Raw genomic sequence first — 18,198 nt, forward strand, 5'->3', positions numbered from 1 at the left:
TATTTGAGCTCAAAGCCTGCCGTACCGCGTTGGCGCTTGCACGAATCAGTATAGGCATTCATGGCTTCTCATTTCCTTGGCCTTCCGACCGAGCTTCGCTTCCAGATTTACACCTATCTTTACACTGGCGAGAGAGCCTGCTTCGGACATCATGGTCGACTACGCAAAGTCAAGGCGTCCGATGAGACGCCCTCGAGATTGGCATTCGACGACACGCCCGCACTGTTCCTCGTGTCGCGACATATCGCCTCGGAAGCTCGATCCGTCTACTTCTCCAACGTCACGTTACAATGCGGTCTAGAGGGGAGGTCCGAATCGCCACAACTCTCCAGATGGCTCATAAACATCGGGGACGAGTCCAGCAAGCTGCTACGCCATTTCGAGTTCCGCTGGGATAACTATGTCGACATCGCCATCGACCTGACCTTGCTCGCGTCTCACAAACGTGAGCAATCTGCGGCTGCGACGAGTCTCTGCCCTTCCAAATGTGTCATGCCGGCGATGGGTTATGCAGAATGTGACCCGACGTCCACCAAGACGCCTTGCGAAGCATGTAAGATGTGCAACGATTCTTCAGCTGTTTTCGCCAAGGTCGGTCTTAACAGTATACTAGACCAACCTCCGCTCGTTGCCATCTCACACCCACCAGAGGATGATTGCCAGCTCAGAGCAGCATCTCCGGAGTCGACCTTGTCCAGTGTTACATGCGCAATCCTCGACAGAGTGGAGACCACCACGCACGGCGAGGCGTCGCCGACCGTGCTTCAATACGTGGAACACGAATCGTGCCCGGAGCCCATCACCTCTCCCCCGACCGGAGCCGTGTCTCCAGGTACCCATGCCGTGGCCCTTCTGCCCTCAATCCAGAAGCTCTTCGAGCCGCCCAGGAGCGTCCGCGTGGGCCACGGGCACAACGTGACGGTCCAAGGGATGAACGATGCCAGCCAACAGGACCTCTGGCGCGCGATGGACACGCCCGCCTTCTGCGACCGTCTCTCGACCGCCATCTCCAACCATCTCCACGCCCTCCTGCAAGAGAAGACGGTGCCTTTCATGACGGGCGGCGAGATCACCCAGCTGGTCCGCGAAGTCAACCTACACGCATCGAGTATGAAATGGCTGTTCTTTTGACACCGGGGTCCCGCTCTACTACGTGCGAACGCGATTTCCCGAGCGGAGATTTCGCAGCACTCAGGATCAGACTCACCACCGGGCCCAAGGTGATTTCTCAGCATGTCTCTGTCTCTCTCTTTTCCTCTCTCCCTCCGGGAGAAGCGCCCAGCGTCCTCTGCCACGGGTCAATACCGCCCCGGCACCCAGTTTCAAGCGGCCGTTGGGTGGTGTATCCCAGACGCCGTTGACGCCCCGCCGATGGATGGATTTAACGCGCAGCTCGGCCCGAATCCGGACAGGACGCGCGGAACGAACCCTGCCACTTCGAGACGAAAGGAAAAAGAAGAACCCCCCCAACCCCCCATCGCGCCGGAATTGCACATTGCGCCGGGACGGGGCAAAGCGTCAACCGGCGGCGTGCGCGTGTCGGCGCGAGGTTTCGCCGGGGGATCCCCAGGCTCCGTCTCTTTCCCCTGTTCTGCATTTGACCGGCAACGGATGCGCAGGCGCGGTCCCGCCGCCACCACACGGGAGGACGGAGGTTGGGCTGTGGGCGTGAGGGGAAAATCCCATCGTTGCTGGCCGGGAGGCGATCGTGCTTGCATTTGGAAGGGAGCGAGCGACGGGGTTCTGTAAATCACTTTCACATCGAGACCTGCTTAGCATCCTCCTCCGCCCGGGGCATCGACAGCCCCCCCGTTGATGTACAATGTGACCTTCAATCCGAACGGAGGTGGGAACAGCAGAGCAGGAAAGGCGAGGCGAAAGGAAAAGAGGGCGAGATGGGAAAAGGTCACATGGGACAGAAGATCTGTGGGCGGCACGATTGATGGAGATCAATTAAGCGGACGGAATCTCGTTTCTTCATGGAAAGATAAAATTGTATAACAGAAATCGAGACATGCAAACATTTCCCGCGGCGTCGTCTAGAAGCGGCCCTTCCCCTCCCCCATTTCCATCCGGATATTCGTTAAACCGCCCTCGCTTGCCGCAGCGATGATGAGAACAAACAATAACGGCAGAAGCAATAGCAGGGGCATCATTCGGAAGAGAGCAGAAAGCCATCGTCGAGAGCGGAACAAAAAACAATACGAGAGCAGCGTCGGGAAGACCTGCGGGAACGCCATACAGCGCGGTGGTTTCATAAGGACGTAAGAGTTCGTGAAGTAGCGGAAGGAGAAGCATATGGAGAGTCGCTGGGCGCGGGTCTTCGAGGGGCGAAGACCGCAGAATTAAGCTGGTAAGGGGGGTGCCGTCTGTTCTGCTGAAGCCAGACGAGGACGGCACGGGTATCAGATGGTGAAGTGGAAGGATGATGTCATGATGATGAAACGGGGTGTCCCAGGGGAGGATCGAAAGGGGACGCGAGGATCACCAGCGACTCGTGTTGCTTCGAGCGAGGTTCGGGCGGGGCGGCGGCGGTCCCATGGTCCGCTTCACGGGGCTCCCGTTGGCGCGGTCAGGCACCAGCGCGGCGGTTTGACCGATCTTGCCAAAGTCCTGGAAAATGTCGATGCCCTCCTCCGAGCCGTCGCTGGGGAGCTCGATGCCGAAGAGATCGGCGACGTCTGATACACCGGTGGAGTCCAGGGCTAGGACGGGGTGGAGGTTCTCCCCGCTTGACCAGTTCAATTTGGGGACCTCGACCGGCGACGCCTTTTGGACTTGCTTCAGAGGAGAGCCGAGCTTGGATGGGGATCGGAATGCGGACATGTTGTTGAGGAAAGGCGAGAGAGAAAAGGGGCTGTCGCTCGCGGGCAACTTCAGGTTGTTACCCTTCGATGTGCCGGTGATGTCAGCGAGGATGCCAGCGCTGGTGGCAGCACGAGCGAGCGACGGTCGGCGAGCGTGTCGTCGCTCAGGTGATCCTCTCGTGGTGAGGTCCTCCTCGGGCATGTCGATGAAGACGTCGAATGCCGAAGATGATGGCTTGAAGATGCCGGGTGAATCGGCGAGGCCCCGCCATAGGGACTTGCTCGTCTTGCTGGGCGAGATGGCCGGCGTGAAGTTCAGATGGCCGTCGAGATGGAAGGCGGGGCTCCAGTTGCTGATATCAGGCATGGGACTGAAGGCCTTCACGGGAGATAGGAGGTTCCTCATCAGGTCGCGGTGGTTTCGCAGATTCGTGTTGGGCGAGAGAGACGGCGGAGGCTTCTGTGGTCGCTTGAATATGACAGCGGGAGTGAGCGGGTTGTCGTCCCTCCGGGTCGGCGAGGAGCCGAAGTTCGACAACGGGCGCCGCTCCTTGCTCGGGCTGTCAAAGGACGAGCTTCGCATACGAGCAATCTCCGCCTCGGCGCGGCCTTTCTTGATGCGATGGCCGCGGACGTCCGTCTCGGAAGCGAGGATGCGGGACGCGCCTCGCGCTGCAGAGGACTCGATGGAGGAATAGTAGCCACTGTCTGCCATACCTACGAATTTCCGCTTGCGGCCACCGGATCGACTCGATGGAAGACGCAGCTCTGGTGGAGGAGTGTTCCGTCGAGCGTGAATCATCGGAGGCGACGAGCCAATGTCTTGTGGAGGAGGCGACGAGCGGAAGAAGGTAGGAGGAGGCATGGCAGCCGAGTCGTCCTTCGAGTCCTCCTGCAGGGCAGGGTCCGAAGCGGGGATCGTGCCATCTGATAGGACGTCTGTGTCGTCGAGCGTCCGGACCGCGTCGATGATGACCGTGGTGGGTTCGGCCTTCTTCGACGAGCTGGGAATGAGAGTGAAGTTACCGATCGCCGGGGCACTGCCAGGCCGGACATCTGCAAAACTCCCGGGCATCGGCAGGCCTTGCATGTACTGTGAGCCGTCCGGATTGGTGGTGATCCGGCGCATGACAGGCTTGTTGCGGCCGATGAGGTACGGGCGCTCTTCACCAGGCTTGATGGCCCAGTAGTTGCCCTTGCCGGGATCGTCCTTGGGACGCTCCTGCTTGATGAAGTTCTTGTTCAAGCTGAGGTTGTGGCGAATGCTGTTCTGCCAGCCGCCCTCCGAGCTCTTGTAGAACTTGAAGTTATCAGAGATCCACTTATAGATCTGAGCGAGGGTCAGACGGCGGTTGGGCGCCCGGAGGATCGCCATGCCGATCAACTCGGCATAGCTGTGAGGTGGTTTCTGCTCGTCGTCGACAACGGCAGGCATGTCGTCGGGACTGGGCAGATTTAGAGGCTCCTCGAGAGCCATGGGTGGGTTAGCCTTCTGCTTCTTGACGACCGGCTTGAGCTGTTGCTGCTCGTCGAAGACGCGCTTCATGGGCGCCTTGTAGCCATAGTCGAGCGGTGGCGCGTGAGACGCGTCGGCAAACTGCGTCGGAGGAATCGCGGCATAAGAGGGCGCGAAGATGTTCTCCTTGTCCTGGATGGGGACAGAGGCGGGAATGGCGTGGAGTCGATATTGCTGCGTCGGCGGCGCGGCCTGGTCGTACATCGCGTAGAAGTCCTGGTTCTTGCTGGGAGAGTCGGTGGTGAAGACGGGCTGAGCAGGAGGAGGGATGTTGATCTCTTGCAGACGACGCGACGGCGACATGGGCCGGAGGGGACTGCTGGACTTCTTCAGAGGAGAGGAAGGGTCGACGATGTTGGTCGACGTGGATGGTTGCAGCAGGGCATGCTCGGCGAGATCCTCGTAGATCTCCATGCGGTGCAGTGCAGGGCGCGACGGCGCGCACTTGTAGTCTCTCGCCAGGAAGACGACGGCGCTGGTGCTGATGCCGCCACTGATGGGATGGCCTGTGGTCCTCTCTCCTGCAGGCACAAGGACGCAACGGCCGGGACGATGAAGGTAATGTAATGTAATGCGATGTGATGTGATGCGAGGCGAACAGGACTATCGTAAAGAGATGCGCGGTGTCGGTAGATGTGGGAGTTAATTTGGCGCGAAATGAACGGTCATAGTGGAGACTGTCGGTGGAGGAGCAGGAGGAGGAGGTGGATGGTGATGATGGCGAAGAGAAGGTGAGGTGCGTGGAGCGAGATGAAACTGCCGTCGACGCGTCGTCGTTCGTGTCCGGCGCGTAATAAGGAAAAGAAGAGGGAAATCAGCGTGGATTCGCTCACACCTAGGATGGGTGACAGGTACGTCCGGTAATAATCCAGTAGCGGGCGGGAGCGTTCGTGATGGTGTCGTGTTCGAGACGCGCCCATGTCACGCCCCACGCACGCTTTTTCATCATCATCATCATCACCATCCAACGTCCTCCACCACCACCACCACCAGGGCACACACCTGGACAGTCATCACCTCACCTCACCTCCAGCTTCTTCTTCTTCTTCTTCTTCTTCTGCCCGTTCGGAGAAGCTCGGGCTTTTTCGCTGCAGGACGGACGAAAGTGGGAAAACCCGGTGGGCGCGCCCATCATCACGTGAAAACGCCCGGTTTCCGCTACAGTATGTCTGTACTAGGTGATAGGTATGTATGTACCTAGGTATGTATGTATGTAATTGTATTCACCGTCCATCTCTGCGCGACCGTGACACGGCAGATTCCTGCTTTCCAAGGTCGTGCGTGAGATTGGGCCGCCATCGTCATCGTCCTCGATCATCGTTCCCGCGCACGGTCAGAACTCTCGGCAGGATCATCATGGGCGGGCATCGTCCATCCAGTGCAGGGCGGGCTTCTCACCCAGTGTCGCCGATGGATATACTGTACTGTACAGTAGTAGTAGTACATGTCGCACATCCCTCCGTACCTACAGTATCCTCAACGCAGAGTGGACGTACGTACTGGCTGTATAACCTATCACATGGCGTGGTGCCCCGATAGGCATGTACCTGTCGATGTATGCGTTGGCAGAAAGAGGTCCGTGGGCGACGGGATTGGTGACGATGCGGGCGCGTTGTCCTCTCGGAGGAATGCTGGTGTGGGAGCCGTTTTCCGATTGCCTCGAAATTCCACGATGGGCCGTCACGTGACCACGCCGTGGATAGAAACGGACTCGACACGATCCAGCCATCCACCACCACCCACCACCACCACCTGTACTCATGCGGGGCGCTTTCGATGGGCACGCGAACCTCACGCGTCTTCGGGAGACGTGCTGTTCGTTCTGCGGTCCCGTGCTGTACGGGACAGACTACAGAGTACAGTACAGTACTGCGCTCCGGCATTGGGGCAGCGATGGATATGGCGATGGGCGCCATGCTGGACTGCGATCACGTGACAGCAGATAGGCACACCCTCGTATGTCCTATGTCCTACTGCACACGGTCGAGGGATCGATGCTGTAGTCGTTGGGAGGCCAGCGATTGGACGTCCGTGGGCAATGATGAGAACCAGGAACTAATAACGCCGTCACGCTGTGATGATCGGTGCAGCCCGTCGAAGATCATCATTCAGTAACCCGCCAGAGCGATGTGTGTCCAATCACTCCAACCCAGGAGTCAATGGGTGTACCGTTCTGCTGTCCTGTGTCTGTCTGGCTAGGCATACATAGATAGTACTGGAGTGGAGCATCAACTGTGGTGCAGATTTGCACGATTTCATTCCACGGCGGGCACGGGCACGGGTACCTGAGGAAACCTGGAACCTGAGGAAACCTGAGACAGCCGAGGGAACATCCATTCTTAGCCCCAGCCAGCCCTGGAGTGGAGGCACGCGATCCAAGGGTTATCATTCACGGCAGGTCACGTGCCCATATCCACTCCTGTCGTCGTCATTAATACAGTAATAACGAGCCCGTCCAGATCCAGGGCGGTGGTGCACCACCTGCAGCACAGGACACCACTTCACTATACACCTGGGCACTGTAAAGCACCCTTACCGCGGACTGCTGCACGTACAGCGCAGGGCCGACTACATCCAATTCAAGCGAATATACACGCAGACACCATACAATTGAAGATCCAAGTTACACAATGGCGACGACAAGGTCAGTCCATCACATCAGGTAGAAATTCTCCACACACGCTTGCGATGCACCGTGGCCCGTGTGAAAATTTTCAATACCTGTCCGACCGCTGACCACCAGTCAAATCCCAACAGTAGCGGTCAAGATCCGGCGTCCACGTTAGCGCGGGAGCACCGAAAAACCATCAAACGCGACCGCAGGCTGAAGCAACGACTCGTCCGCAAGCAAGCCTCGCAGCAGAACCCCGACGAGTCCTCCTCCGAGAACAAGATGGCCGTCCTGACCGCGGCCCCGCCCACACCCAAGACCCTCAACGAACTCAACACCGCCGCCGAGATGCAGATCCGCGCCGACATGGAGCGCGCATCCCAACAGCCTTCCAGCCAAGACGAATCCGCCTCGCCCGCCGCCGCCGCCGCCGAGCCGCTCCAGGCCCGCGCGAAGCCCAGCAGACGGCATCTCCGATATCGTCAGCGGAGAAAGGCGTGGCGGCAGAAGCATCGCGAGCAGAACGATGCCGTGCTGCAAGAAGCGGCGGCGATCAAACTCCCCGTCGACTGATTCGTTGCCCGTGGGAAAAGGACGACGATCGAACAGGACCGCCGCCGCCGCCGCGGATCAGAGCGAGAGCAGCTGGTTGCTTTGCACTCGCCGTCTTTTGCTGCAAGCACGGCACCTCCGCCGCTGGGGTGTCGCTGCAATCCCAGCGCCCAAAGAGCCAAGGCCTCGCGCGGCTTCCGAGCGTGGAACTCATCGGTCCCCGATGGACCATCACGAGCCCTGTCGCGATTCTTCGCCCGTCAGAATGACAGTGGAATCGTGCTTGTCGGCAGCATAGCGAGGCAGCTCAAGAACACCACGGCGCGAGCCTCAGAAAATAAGCGCGAGCCGATCTGCGAGGCCTTGCTCGATCTAAAACCCCTCGAATTTCGCCCATACTGGCACTGTAGGAGGACCGAGGAACTGCAGAAACGCGATAGAGACCTTGGGATGCGTCGTGTCATATGCCCGACTTTGCCGTAATCATGATTACGCGGAATGAGGTCGAGGGACATACTCTCTCATAATTGATTAGATTCGGAGCTATCCTAGACGGGAGGGCATGGATGGGGGTAGAAACTAGACCTCGAAATGTTTTGTAGACACGCCATATCTCTCCTCGGGTGTCACCGTGACAAGTCCATGGCCAAACGTGTCGTGTTGCGCAACGAGACTTGCCTCGGTTCCGTTCCATCTCAGAACCCAACTGAGCGTGATTCCAACCCATGATGATAATGCACATGCGAGAACGTTCGCGATTCTCCTTCAGGATCCCGCACGACCCAGACGCCGCGATGACCCTCCAATCGACACGCGGCCTCTACTGTACAACCGACCCGACCTCGCAAGGCGATCCTCCCGTTTCGGGGGGCAATTATTCATCCTAAAAGCAAGAAAAGAAGCAAAGTCTCAGCCAATGTACTCTCTAGATTTTCGTTTTACAACGGGGACATGTCCTCGATAATGACCTTGTATTCCTTCCGTTTCTTCTCCGCCTTCCGCCACGACTGCGCCGCCCGGCCGATCGCCTTCGCCAGCCGCGGGAAGAGTGTCCGCTCCGAGAGGTGGCTGATGGCGAAACTGCCGATGGACAGCACCAGGATGAACACGCGGAAGGCCGGGCTCGTCCAGGTCAGTTCCATGACGCCCTGGACCCAGGCGGCCGGGTCGAAGAGCATGTAGGTCGAGATGCCGAGGGCGATGAGCATGGTGACGACGAAGGGGAGGTTGTGCCGCATGGATTGGCGGAAGGGCTTCCCGACGGAGAGCACGATGGCCGAGAGGATGTACTGGAAACAGGAGATGAGGAAGAGGGTGGTGTTCTCGGAGTTCTCCGAGTTGGAATGCTCCGGGTCGATGATCGGCGGTTCGTACCAGGATTGCTTGCGGACGAAGTACCAGCCGATGAATTGGGTCAGCACGCAGATGACGATCTGGCCGATGAGGGGGATGAGGACTTTGCGCGAGACGAGGCTGGCCGTGGGTCGCTTGCGGGAGAGCTCGCGGTAGGGTCCGGTCCAGCCCATGAAGATGGCGATGGGGAGGATCAGGAGGAGGTCGATGAAGAGGAATTGGAAGTCTCCCAGGTTCGATGCCGTGGCGTAGAGGAAGCTGACCGACGTGAACTGGATGGCGGAATAGAGACTCATGTATTTGAAGCAGCTGAAGCTCGTCACGAGCGCTGCCCGGCCTTCGCGGATGACCTCCGGCACACAGGAGATGTCGAATACCCGGCTGGTAAAGGGGGCTGCCACAGAGGCCTCGGCCTCTGACAGCGAGATGCCAACATCGGCCGCCTTCAACGCCCCGCAGTCATTGGCCCCGTCGCCGCAGAAGCCGGCACAGTAGTCGATGCTTTGTAATTTCTCAACCAGCTCGTGTTTCTCATCGGGAGACATGCGTGCAAAGACCTGACCGACCACAAGCATCTCGCGAAGGACTTTGGGCGATGCGAAATCGATGATCCAGCGGAACACATCTCCCGACACCGCCACCGAGTAATTGCGCAGGTTTGTGATGTCATAGGGCAATGAAGCGTCATGATCGGCCGGCGGCGGCAACGGTCGCAGAGTGTTGTCGTCCAATTGGTAAACGGGGTTGTCCACGCTTTCCCAGGCGAGCCTTGACAGCGCCGTTCGCGCATCGCCTTCGACGAAATGCGGAACAAAGCAATGTGCAGTGCGATCGAGAATGCCGCATTCTCTTGCTACACTAATGGCGGTCAAAATATTGTCGCCAGTGCACATAACGGTCCGAATGTTGGCATTCATGAGCTCGCCGATGACCTCAGTCGTCGTGTCCTTGAGTTTGTTCTCAAAAATGATGAATCCCACAAAGTCCAGATTCGACTCGGCATCTTCCCGCTTCATGTTCTGCACCTTCAACCAGTTCAACTTGAAGATATGTTTGGTGGCGCAGGCAATGACTCGGAAGCCGCGATGAGTGTAGTATGCCAGCAAATCGTCGTAGTCGACAGGAAAGCTCTCAGGTCTGCAGATCTCTTTCATCGCTTCCGGCGCGCCCTTCACGAACACGTCACCGCTCTTCTCGCCGAATTGTCGCACAATTACACTGGCCCGTCGAAGTTGCGAGACGAACTCGAACGATTTGAGGACGCCGAGCTCAATCGCTCTTTTGCTGTTCGGGGTGCCCTGCTCCTCGTCCAAGTCATACTCCAAGCCAGGAGGTGGCCGCGCCACTGACGGAGACAAAGAGTTGTCCTCTTCGTCTTCTCCGCCGCCCGAGTGTTCAACCCCCTCTTCAAACTGCCAGCCAGTAAACTCGAACATTTTGAGATCAAGTGGATCACCGATGAACTCGCCGTCCACAATCCGCAAGGAATGACACGTAGCCATGGCGTACAGAATTGCTTTATTGGCAGCGTAATCCGTTGTAGGATCGCGCTCGTATACTGCTCCAGGTAGTAAAGCCGAAGACTCAGTGAGGATATCACTGAAACGGTTGGATGGACGTGAGACGACGCGTACTCCAAGTACATCGAGCCCGTCCTCTGTCAGAGTTCCAGTCTTGTCGAAGCACATGACGTCCAGCTTGCCCCCTACATTGACTCTTTGTGGGCTGATGCAGAAGATATTCTTGGCCTTGAGTCGTTGTAACGCAAAATTTGTACCGATGGTGAGCGTCGCGGGCAGAGCGGGTGGCACAACGATTGTGATGAGATCGAGAGCACGCACGATGATGAGATGCCACTCCAGCCCCAGACGAATGAAGTTGATGAAAGACGCAACGAAGCCCACAGCGGCGATGCCTGCCATGACGGAAATATAGCGAAATGAATCACGGTAGAACTTGAAGCCGGACGGTTTCGGAAAGAGCATGGATCTGACCAGTGCGCCTTTTGTCGTATTGAACCCAGTCCGAACGACCAGCGCCAGCGCTGCCGCCTCATCACCCTTGTCGTCTTGCGGTCGACGTGCGCGGATGATCTTTGTGCCACTAAAAAGCATATGTTTCGCGACGTCTGCGTGAATGGTCGATGAGCCGAGATCCAGCATGTCCAATGTGTGGTCAGTCGCAGGCGTCTTCGATACAGGCACAGACTCGCCCGTGAGCATGCTCTCATTCACGATACAATCGCCCGACAGCAGCAAGCTGTCGCAAGGAAATTGCGCCAAGTTGGGATCCGTCACCTCATAGACATCACCTGGGACCAACTCGCTAGACTCGATATAACGCCAGAAGCCGCTGCGCAGGACACGAATGTCACTCTCAAACCTTGCGATGTCGCGTAGCCTCTGCATGGTCTGCTTGGTCTCGATGAGTGTGGTGGTGATACTGACGACCGATATGATGAAGATGCAAGCTGCATAGTAGTAATACTCGTCGAGTGACCACAATATGAGGCTTGCGATCTGGAACACGTAGAAAGGATGGAATGCTTCGTCCACCAGCAGTTGTGCCGTCGTCTTCTGCTCAATGTCGATGGCGTTCTTCCCAAAAATACGTTCGCGGACTTCTTGCTCATCACCATCGATACCCATTCGAATGGTGCCCACGTCGGTCCAGGTCGGATCTTTCCAGGTGTTTCCCAATACAAACTTGTCTTTTGCTGGGTGGTAGCAAAATCGAATGTACCTGTAGTCCATGATCCGCAGCTCGTCCATGATCGGATCGTCGTATTCGTCGTAATCTTGCATCTTACCCCGAGGATGTCCAAACACCGATGATATTGGCTGACCAAACACTTGTGTACTGAGAGCTTGAACAACCATCTCTCCCCACTGATTTTCCACCACGACCCAGTCTGCTTGACCCAGCGGAGTGGCCTTTCCTACCAGGCGAGTATGCCATTTAGGCAACCAGCGGAACAGGAGATACCCGATACCTCCAGTCAGAACACAGAAACAAATGTACATGGCGAATCCCAGGAGCGAAGTCTTGAAACCAGCAACGACGATGGTCAAATCCTCAGTGAGGATGTAGATCTTCTGTGTCATTCGCTCTCCAGTGTAAAAGCCGCTGATGTCGGAGGACTCTGAATGTTGTCGGCGTAGCAGAGGACTCTGTACTGAAATCGAGGCTCTCGAGCCAGTAGATCGTCTTGACATGCCCGAGTTCTTCCTCCGACCGTGGCTTGGGCGTCGTTCGATGACCGACTCTTCCTCTCTCAGCGAATCATCCTCGTGGTCAGCGTCCAGCTCTGGCTCTAAGAAGGTGTTCTCTCCATTCAGACTTTGTCGCTCGAGATCGTCCTGCTCATCTAGTATAGCATCTTCTCCCCACTCCTCGGAATCATAATCCCGATCCTCCTCGTAGAAAGCGAAACTGGCGTTGGAATCTGCTCGTGAGCGGCGGTGGTAAAATGAGCTCGAGGCGGTCGGAACACTCTCGGATACTGGGCCTGAGAAAATCTCATCTTGTGCCATTTCGACATTCGAAGGCCGGCGACTCATGGTTCGACTGCGACGTCGCTGTCGATAATCGTCGTCGTCGTCCATGATGAAAGCTATGGGCCGGCTGGCCAATTCGTGTACTGATTACAATGGTGAAGAGAATGGCATTATAGCAACCACCACGCCACGGGGGTGAATGTTTGCTAGGAGTTGTCGTCGAATTTAGGTCCTCACGGCCCTTTGTATTCGATCAAATGATCTCATGCTCGCCCGTGCTTTGATATGGCTACTTCACGCCGATAGTTCTGAAAGCGGTCTAGCGCCGGTCTCTGTCGTGCGCTGGGCCTGAAGCGATTGTCGGACATAGCGCTCGCATGAAGGATTCGCTGACGCGGATTGCACACACAGCGGATCTCTTGCAAGACCACGACGTAAATCAACAGCAAAGGCTGGGTCCGACAAACATAGCATTATCTCTCTCAAAATCCAAGCGCGTAAGCCAAAACCATCGCGCCGAGAACTACCCTCTGCCTGTGCCACGCGTTCGCGCTCGATATTCAAAGTCCGGAACGCTCGGCCGAACACCAAGACTGATTAACTCGGCATGCCGACCGAAACACCACCACGATCTGCAGGCGAGAGGCAAAGACACGCCCTCTCACCTGATACAGCCGGCACTGAAAGCCGAAAACGGCGTCGCAAAGTTCTTTCATGCTATAATTGTCGCCGGCGAAAGCTGCAATGTGATCGCGTGCAGCCTGTCTGCGGCCGTTGTGCCAAAGCAGGCGCCTCACACGAATGCCTTTACATTGAGGACTCCGCAGATCATCTGTTCCGCGAAGACGATGCTCCAACATCCGTCTCTCGCGCGAGCGTGCCTTCATATGAACGCACGAATCGGACAAGCTCCAATGTCCGCCTCAGCAGCGATACGCTCGCTCGAATGAACTATCAAGAAGGTCGCATCAAGCATCTTGAGGCCACCCTGGCTATGACCAGTTCAGGAGCAAACATGACGCAGCGAGCCAAAGTCCCTGCGCAGACGTTCACGCCAGACTCTACGACAGGGATGGCTGACCGTCCTGCACAGGTTTCCGAACGCGAGGCCCCTCTACTGCACGGCCGCAGCTTCAAAACGCAATACCGAGGCAGCTCTCATGTTGGTGCACTGATTGGCCGCCTTTCCGAGCTGACCAGCTTCTCACGTGAAGCCTTCGAACGCTTTCCTGCACTGATGAAGGCACGAGAAGACCTCAGTGCATTGAAGTATCGGACGGAGCACGCCGACTTCAAACACACGGGTGCGAACGATACAGACTTGTTGGAATTGTTGCCCTCGCAGCGCGATTGCGATGCGCTTGTGCGGACCTATTTTGAGAACTTTGGCTGTCTGTATCAAGTGCTCCATCCACCAGCATTCTGGAAGGAATTTGACGGGTTGTGGTCGGAGGATGCCATCACCCGACCGCACTTCGTTGCGTTGGTGCTATGTCTGACAGCATGTGCTCGATGCCTGAGGTCATCCCAGCCTTGGCTGTACATAGCAAATAGTTCCGTTGCACGCGAGCAATCGATTGCAGTGATTTGTGCGGTAGAAACGTGGCTACGAAGACAGAGTCAGAAGAACGTCTCAGCAGAAGACTTTCAGATCCGCTTCCTGTTGCTTTTGGCAAAAGAGGTTGCCGCGTACAAGAGCAAGCGCACATGGACTGAAGCAGGCGAATTGGTTCGATACTGTATGGCCGCAGGACTCCATCGAGATCCCGACATGATTTGGAAGCCGACGTCGGTTTTAGAAAAGGAACTCCGGAAACGAATTTGGGCAGCAGTGACAGAATTTGAGTTGCAGGCAGCGTTCGACAAAGGCATGCCATCCACTGCTTGGATATTGCAAAGCGATTGTCCACCACCCTCTCATATATGGGATCACGACTGGCCAAAGGACCCCGAGCAGATACCTACCGTGAGACCACTCAGCCAATTTGGCAGCGCAGCTTTCCTGGCAATGGCTGCTGACTCAATCACTCTTCGGACCACTATCAATGCGGCGCTGAGCAATATCAGGCAGACGATTAGCTTTGAAGATGTCAGAAGATATACTGATGAAATCGAACATCTTCTCAAGAGCATACCCAAATGGGCCGGGCGTGACGGTGAGACCTCGCGGGCGATGCTCACCTTGAATCTTCGGCAATATCTTCTCACGATCCACGAGCGGCAAGTCCAGCAAACGCTGTCCAAGTCGGAACGCGATTACTCACGCATGGTCATCATTGAGACCGCTACTTTAATCATCGACACCCATCGCTCGCTGACCGCGCAAGGTTGCTTCACTCTGGAGACCTTGCGAGCTGACCATCAGCGTGCAGCTTTAGCCTTATGCTCCATCAAAGCAGCAATTGATCCTGTGGTCGACGGCGCTTTAAGCGTTCTCGTAAATGAGGTAATCGCTCGCAACGTGCCAGAGGTCCTTACTATGCTTACAGAGAGAGTGTATCGTTATGGGTGCGATCAACGTCAACTGTGGATGCTGAGCGCTCTCCATGGTTATGCTCAGGCCAAACATGACCCAGCGAAACGTCTGGAATATATGCAAGACACGGTGGACCGAGTGCTGCGGACCTACTACAAGATCATGGCTTGTCAGGATGAGACGGCTATCAAAACATCCCGACCTGATCGAACACGTCGTTCTCCTCCCGAAGCCATGACGAGTGTCATAGACAGTGGCCTGCAAGCTCCCGTACCGCACGCAGCACAAATCGCACAACAGGAAATACCCACTTCCGACTTCGACATTGAGAATCTGATCGGATGGACATTTGACGACTTTTCTTTCATGCCAGACAATTTTGCTAACGGCCCAGCGTATACGGCGCCTTTCTTCGAGCAGATGGCAGGGACATGAGATATGTGCGCCATCGGAATCCATCTTGTGCTCCTGGGAAATGCCAAGCAGCAAGGGGCTGCTAGGTGGCCTGCAAATCTGAAACCTGTCCGCAGCTCCGTTTCTACATGTCAACGCCATCCTGTTGCGAGAGGATCTGTCAGATTGAGAGTCCGGATGATAATGACGGTCGTCTGCGGCGGAGGCACATCGTTCGCCAGACGGCACGACGGGACCAGCATGCATGAAGGCCGAGGCGACGTTTCCGTGATTTCATTCCAGTAGGCCACTTGTATCTGTGATGGGGTACCTCAATCTCGGCTTTTCTCGCCAGGAGATACGATATCAATAATGGTCGACTCTCAGAGAGGCGAGGCTTGGTACGCAGTACGTATCGTGCACCCGGATTATGTAGATTATGTGAAGGAAGTGGAGTTGGGCAATCCATGGAACATAAAGTACGGGGGCTGTACAGTGCAGTATATGTATAGGTGGGATGCCGTCATTGCGCGTGCGGCTAAATTCCATGGTTATCACGAGCCAAATGCGTCCAGCCTGAGCCCCCAAGCCTGAGCCGTTTCTCTCGGGATTCATGGCCGATGACCCACCGGCAGGTCATTTTATTAGACACTGTAGTCGGCCACTGACGGTTCGTCTCCACCACGGCACGCGGCTGTTGAAGCACGCGAAGGAAAAAAAACCTCGACCACATCAGCGACGTCCAATCCTAACGAGAACACCTCCCACCGTCAACCGCACCTCACAGATATGCAATAGCGACACCGGACAAGCGCTCCTGCCGTCGCTGATCTCGCCCATATCTCTCACAGATATGTACAGCTCAATATCAAACAACGCTCTGGACCATGTCGTGGAAAGGATCATCGGCAAACATCCGACCTCAGATGACTGGTCGAGTCTTATCGGTGTCGTGACAGCGATATGCGGCAATATCCTCATCTCGTTTGCGCTGAATACCCAGCGATATGCACACATCCGACTAAGCCGGGCGCGGGACGCTCAGCGAAAGGCTGCAAAGCGACTTTCACGCCAAAGTAGAACCAATTCGAGCGACAGGTTGGACGAAACGCTCCAGATCGGCAACAAAAGCCCCAAAGGCATTGCAACACCAAACGCCGCGACTCATCAGCAGGGCGAGCTCGGCGAACGCCAGCCTCTACTCCCGCGTGTCGATTCGCGGAGAGCGTCTCGTTCGAGCGATGGCAGTCTCCGCGATGAAGATGAAAAGGAGGATGACGAGGAGAAAGAGAAGTCGTATCTCAAATCGCCCATCTGGTGGCTCGGTATCTCATTAATGATCGTGGGCGAGGCTGGCAACTTCCTGGCATACGGCTTTGCGCCTGCATCCATCGTCTCTCCTTTGGGCGTGGTTGCATTGATCTCGAACTGCCTCATAGCACCTCTCCTGCTGGGGGAGGTTTTCCGCTGGAGGGACGGACTCGGCGTGTTGATTGCCATTGCGGGCTGCGTCGTTGTTGTCCTGAGTGCTAGCGAGAGCAATCCTAAGCTGAGCCCCGATGCAATCTGGCACCTGGTCTCCCGTTGGGAATTCGAGACCTACGTCGGCGTCACGGTGTTCATGATTGTGGTGCTCGCTTTCTGCAGCAACAAATACGGTGACCGTACGCTCCTGATCGATCTCGGGCTTGTCGGACTGTTCGGCGCATACACGGCACTCTCGACAAAAGGCGTGGCCTCTCTCCTCGCGCTCGACATCTGGCGAGTGGTCACCTATCCTATCACATACCTGCTTGTGGCTGTTCTGGTATTCACGGCGGTCATGCAAATCAAGTATGTCAACAGAGCATTACAGCACTTCAACGCTACCATGGTGATCCCGACGCAGTTCGTACTGTTCACCATTTCGGTCATCGTGGGAAGCGCCGTCCTTTACCGTGACTTCGAGACCAAGAAGACCGATGACGCTATCAAGTTCGTGGCTGGTTGTGCATTGACGTTCTCGGGTGTTTGGTGCATTACCTCGGGACGGAGCAACGAAAGTGAAGATGACGACGATGATGAAGAAGACGAAGAAGAAAGCATTGATCTCGCCGTAGAGCAGACGGCATATGGCAAACTTCCCATCGACGACGGAGCACTGATGGGGGATGAACCTACGCGAGGCCTGCAACGGTCTCACACATCGGGAGAAGTTCCAATCACCGTTTCAGCAACGCAATTGACTTCATCAGAGACCAGTGAAGCGGAATCGAGCATACACAATCTGACGAATCCCTTCGTGGACATAGCTCCCGCGAACGCCACTGCGGTCCACATGGACAGTGTCGCACGCCTGACAACTCCCACGAATGACGGCGATCCGACAAGAAAGCCGCCGTTCCACGCAACGACTTCAGCTCCAGTCGTCCCGACTACACCAACGCACAACAGAGGTCCGGTACTCCCCAGGCACACGCTGACCAGAACGCCGTCCACACCGAACCGCACCGCTCCCGGCCAGCCCCAGGATCCTACCCGCCTCACCTCAAATCCGTCCGTTCTCGACCCAGCCTCCTCCCCGCACCGCCTCCTCACGCGGCAATCCGTAGCAGGCCTCCTCCCCGGCCCCCTCACCAGCCCGCTCAGTTCGTCGCTCGCCGCGATCGTCGCCGACGAACTCCGCCGCAGCACCAACCAAACCCTCCGACGCAAACGCTCCCACGCCGCCGGCGCCGGCACCGGCGCCCCGCTCTTCTCGGCGCGACCGAAGCGACACTCGATCGCCAGCGGCACCGAAGCGGACTTTGAACGGGAGGCCCTGCTCGCCGGAGCGCCGGTTGGCAGCGGCGCGGCGGGATCCCAGCCCGGCAGTCGGAAACCGGGCAGGATGAGAAGCCTGAGCGCGACGCTGGGGGACATTTTCGGCAGCGTGGGCCGAAAGAAAGGGAGCGCCATGGTGGCGCCGCCCGGGGCGGAGGAAGAAGGCCGCGGCGCGGAGACGTGATCGTGAG

General features: G+C 56.9%; 8 protein-coding genes across 8 annotated transcripts; 4 read left to right on the forward strand and 4 right to left on the reverse strand.

Moving 5' to 3' along the window:
* Positions 1-60: 60 nt before the first annotated feature.
* K489DRAFT_410073 (uncharacterized protein) lies at positions 61-1,131 on the forward strand (the record flags this gene model as incomplete). The annotated part of the gene is made up of 1 exon (XM_033607662.1): positions 61-1,131. One exon carries the CDS (start codon positions 61-63, stop codon positions 1,129-1,131), a length of 1,071 nt encoding a protein of 356 aa, XP_033460018.1.
* A 716-nt stretch (positions 1,132-1,847) lies between these two features.
* K489DRAFT_222307 (uncharacterized protein) lies at positions 1,848-2,391 on the reverse strand. The gene has a single exon (XM_033599738.1). It carries the CDS (start codon positions 2,296-2,298, stop codon positions 1,978-1,980), a length of 321 nt encoding a protein of 106 aa, XP_033460019.1. The 5' UTR covers positions 2,299-2,391; the 3' UTR covers positions 1,848-1,977.
* A 93-nt stretch (positions 2,392-2,484) lies between these two features.
* On the reverse strand, positions 2,485-4,737 carry K489DRAFT_410074 (uncharacterized protein; the record flags this gene model as incomplete). The annotated part of the gene is made up of 1 exon (XM_033607663.1): positions 2,485-4,737. The coding sequence occupies one exon, from the start codon at positions 4,735-4,737 to the stop codon at positions 2,485-2,487; it is 2,253 nt and encodes a 750-aa protein (XP_033460020.1).
* Positions 4,738-4,849: 112 nt separating this feature from the next.
* On the reverse strand, positions 4,850-6,660 carry K489DRAFT_424883 (uncharacterized protein; the record flags this gene model as incomplete). Its single annotated transcript, XM_033608274.1, has 5 exons — positions 4,850-5,325; positions 5,351-5,497; positions 5,655-5,747; positions 5,824-6,172; positions 6,529-6,660. The coding sequence occupies 5 exons, from the start codon at positions 6,658-6,660 to the stop codon at positions 5,159-5,161; spliced, it is 888 nt and encodes a 295-aa protein (XP_033460021.1). The 3' UTR covers positions 4,850-5,158.
* Positions 6,661-6,953: 293 nt separating this feature from the next.
* K489DRAFT_410075 (uncharacterized protein) lies at positions 6,954-7,507 on the forward strand (the record flags this gene model as incomplete). Its single annotated transcript, XM_033607664.1, has 2 exons — positions 6,954-6,967; positions 7,081-7,507. 2 exons carry the CDS (start codon positions 6,954-6,956, stop codon positions 7,505-7,507), a joined length of 441 nt encoding a protein of 146 aa, XP_033460022.1.
* A 917-nt stretch (positions 7,508-8,424) lies between these two features.
* Positions 8,425-12,372, reverse strand: K489DRAFT_319905 (uncharacterized protein; the record flags this gene model as incomplete). Its single annotated transcript, XM_033601417.1, has 1 exon — positions 8,425-12,372. The coding sequence occupies one exon, from the start codon at positions 12,370-12,372 to the stop codon at positions 8,425-8,427; it is 3,948 nt and encodes a 1,315-aa protein (XP_033460023.1).
* A 655-nt stretch (positions 12,373-13,027) lies between these two features.
* K489DRAFT_289570 (uncharacterized protein) lies at positions 13,028-14,992 on the forward strand (the record flags this gene model as incomplete). The annotated part of the gene is made up of 1 exon (XM_033600153.1): positions 13,028-14,992. A coding segment is annotated over one exon (1,965 nt), but the record flags the coding sequence as incomplete, so codon positions are not given.
* Positions 14,993-16,502: 1,510 nt separating this feature from the next.
* K489DRAFT_302454 (DUF803-domain-containing protein) lies at positions 16,503-17,237 on the forward strand (the record flags this gene model as incomplete). Its single annotated transcript, XM_033600456.1, has 1 exon — positions 16,503-17,237. A coding segment is annotated over one exon (735 nt), but the record flags the coding sequence as incomplete, so codon positions are not given.
* Positions 17,238-18,198: the final 961 nt, after the last annotated feature.

Source organism: Dissoconium aciculare (genome assembly GCF_010015565.1).
Source record: "Dissoconium aciculare CBS 342.82 unplaced genomic scaffold K489scaffold_6, whole genome shotgun sequence".
Taxonomy (NCBI): domain Eukaryota; kingdom Fungi; phylum Ascomycota; class Dothideomycetes; order Mycosphaerellales; family Dissoconiaceae; genus Dissoconium; species Dissoconium aciculare.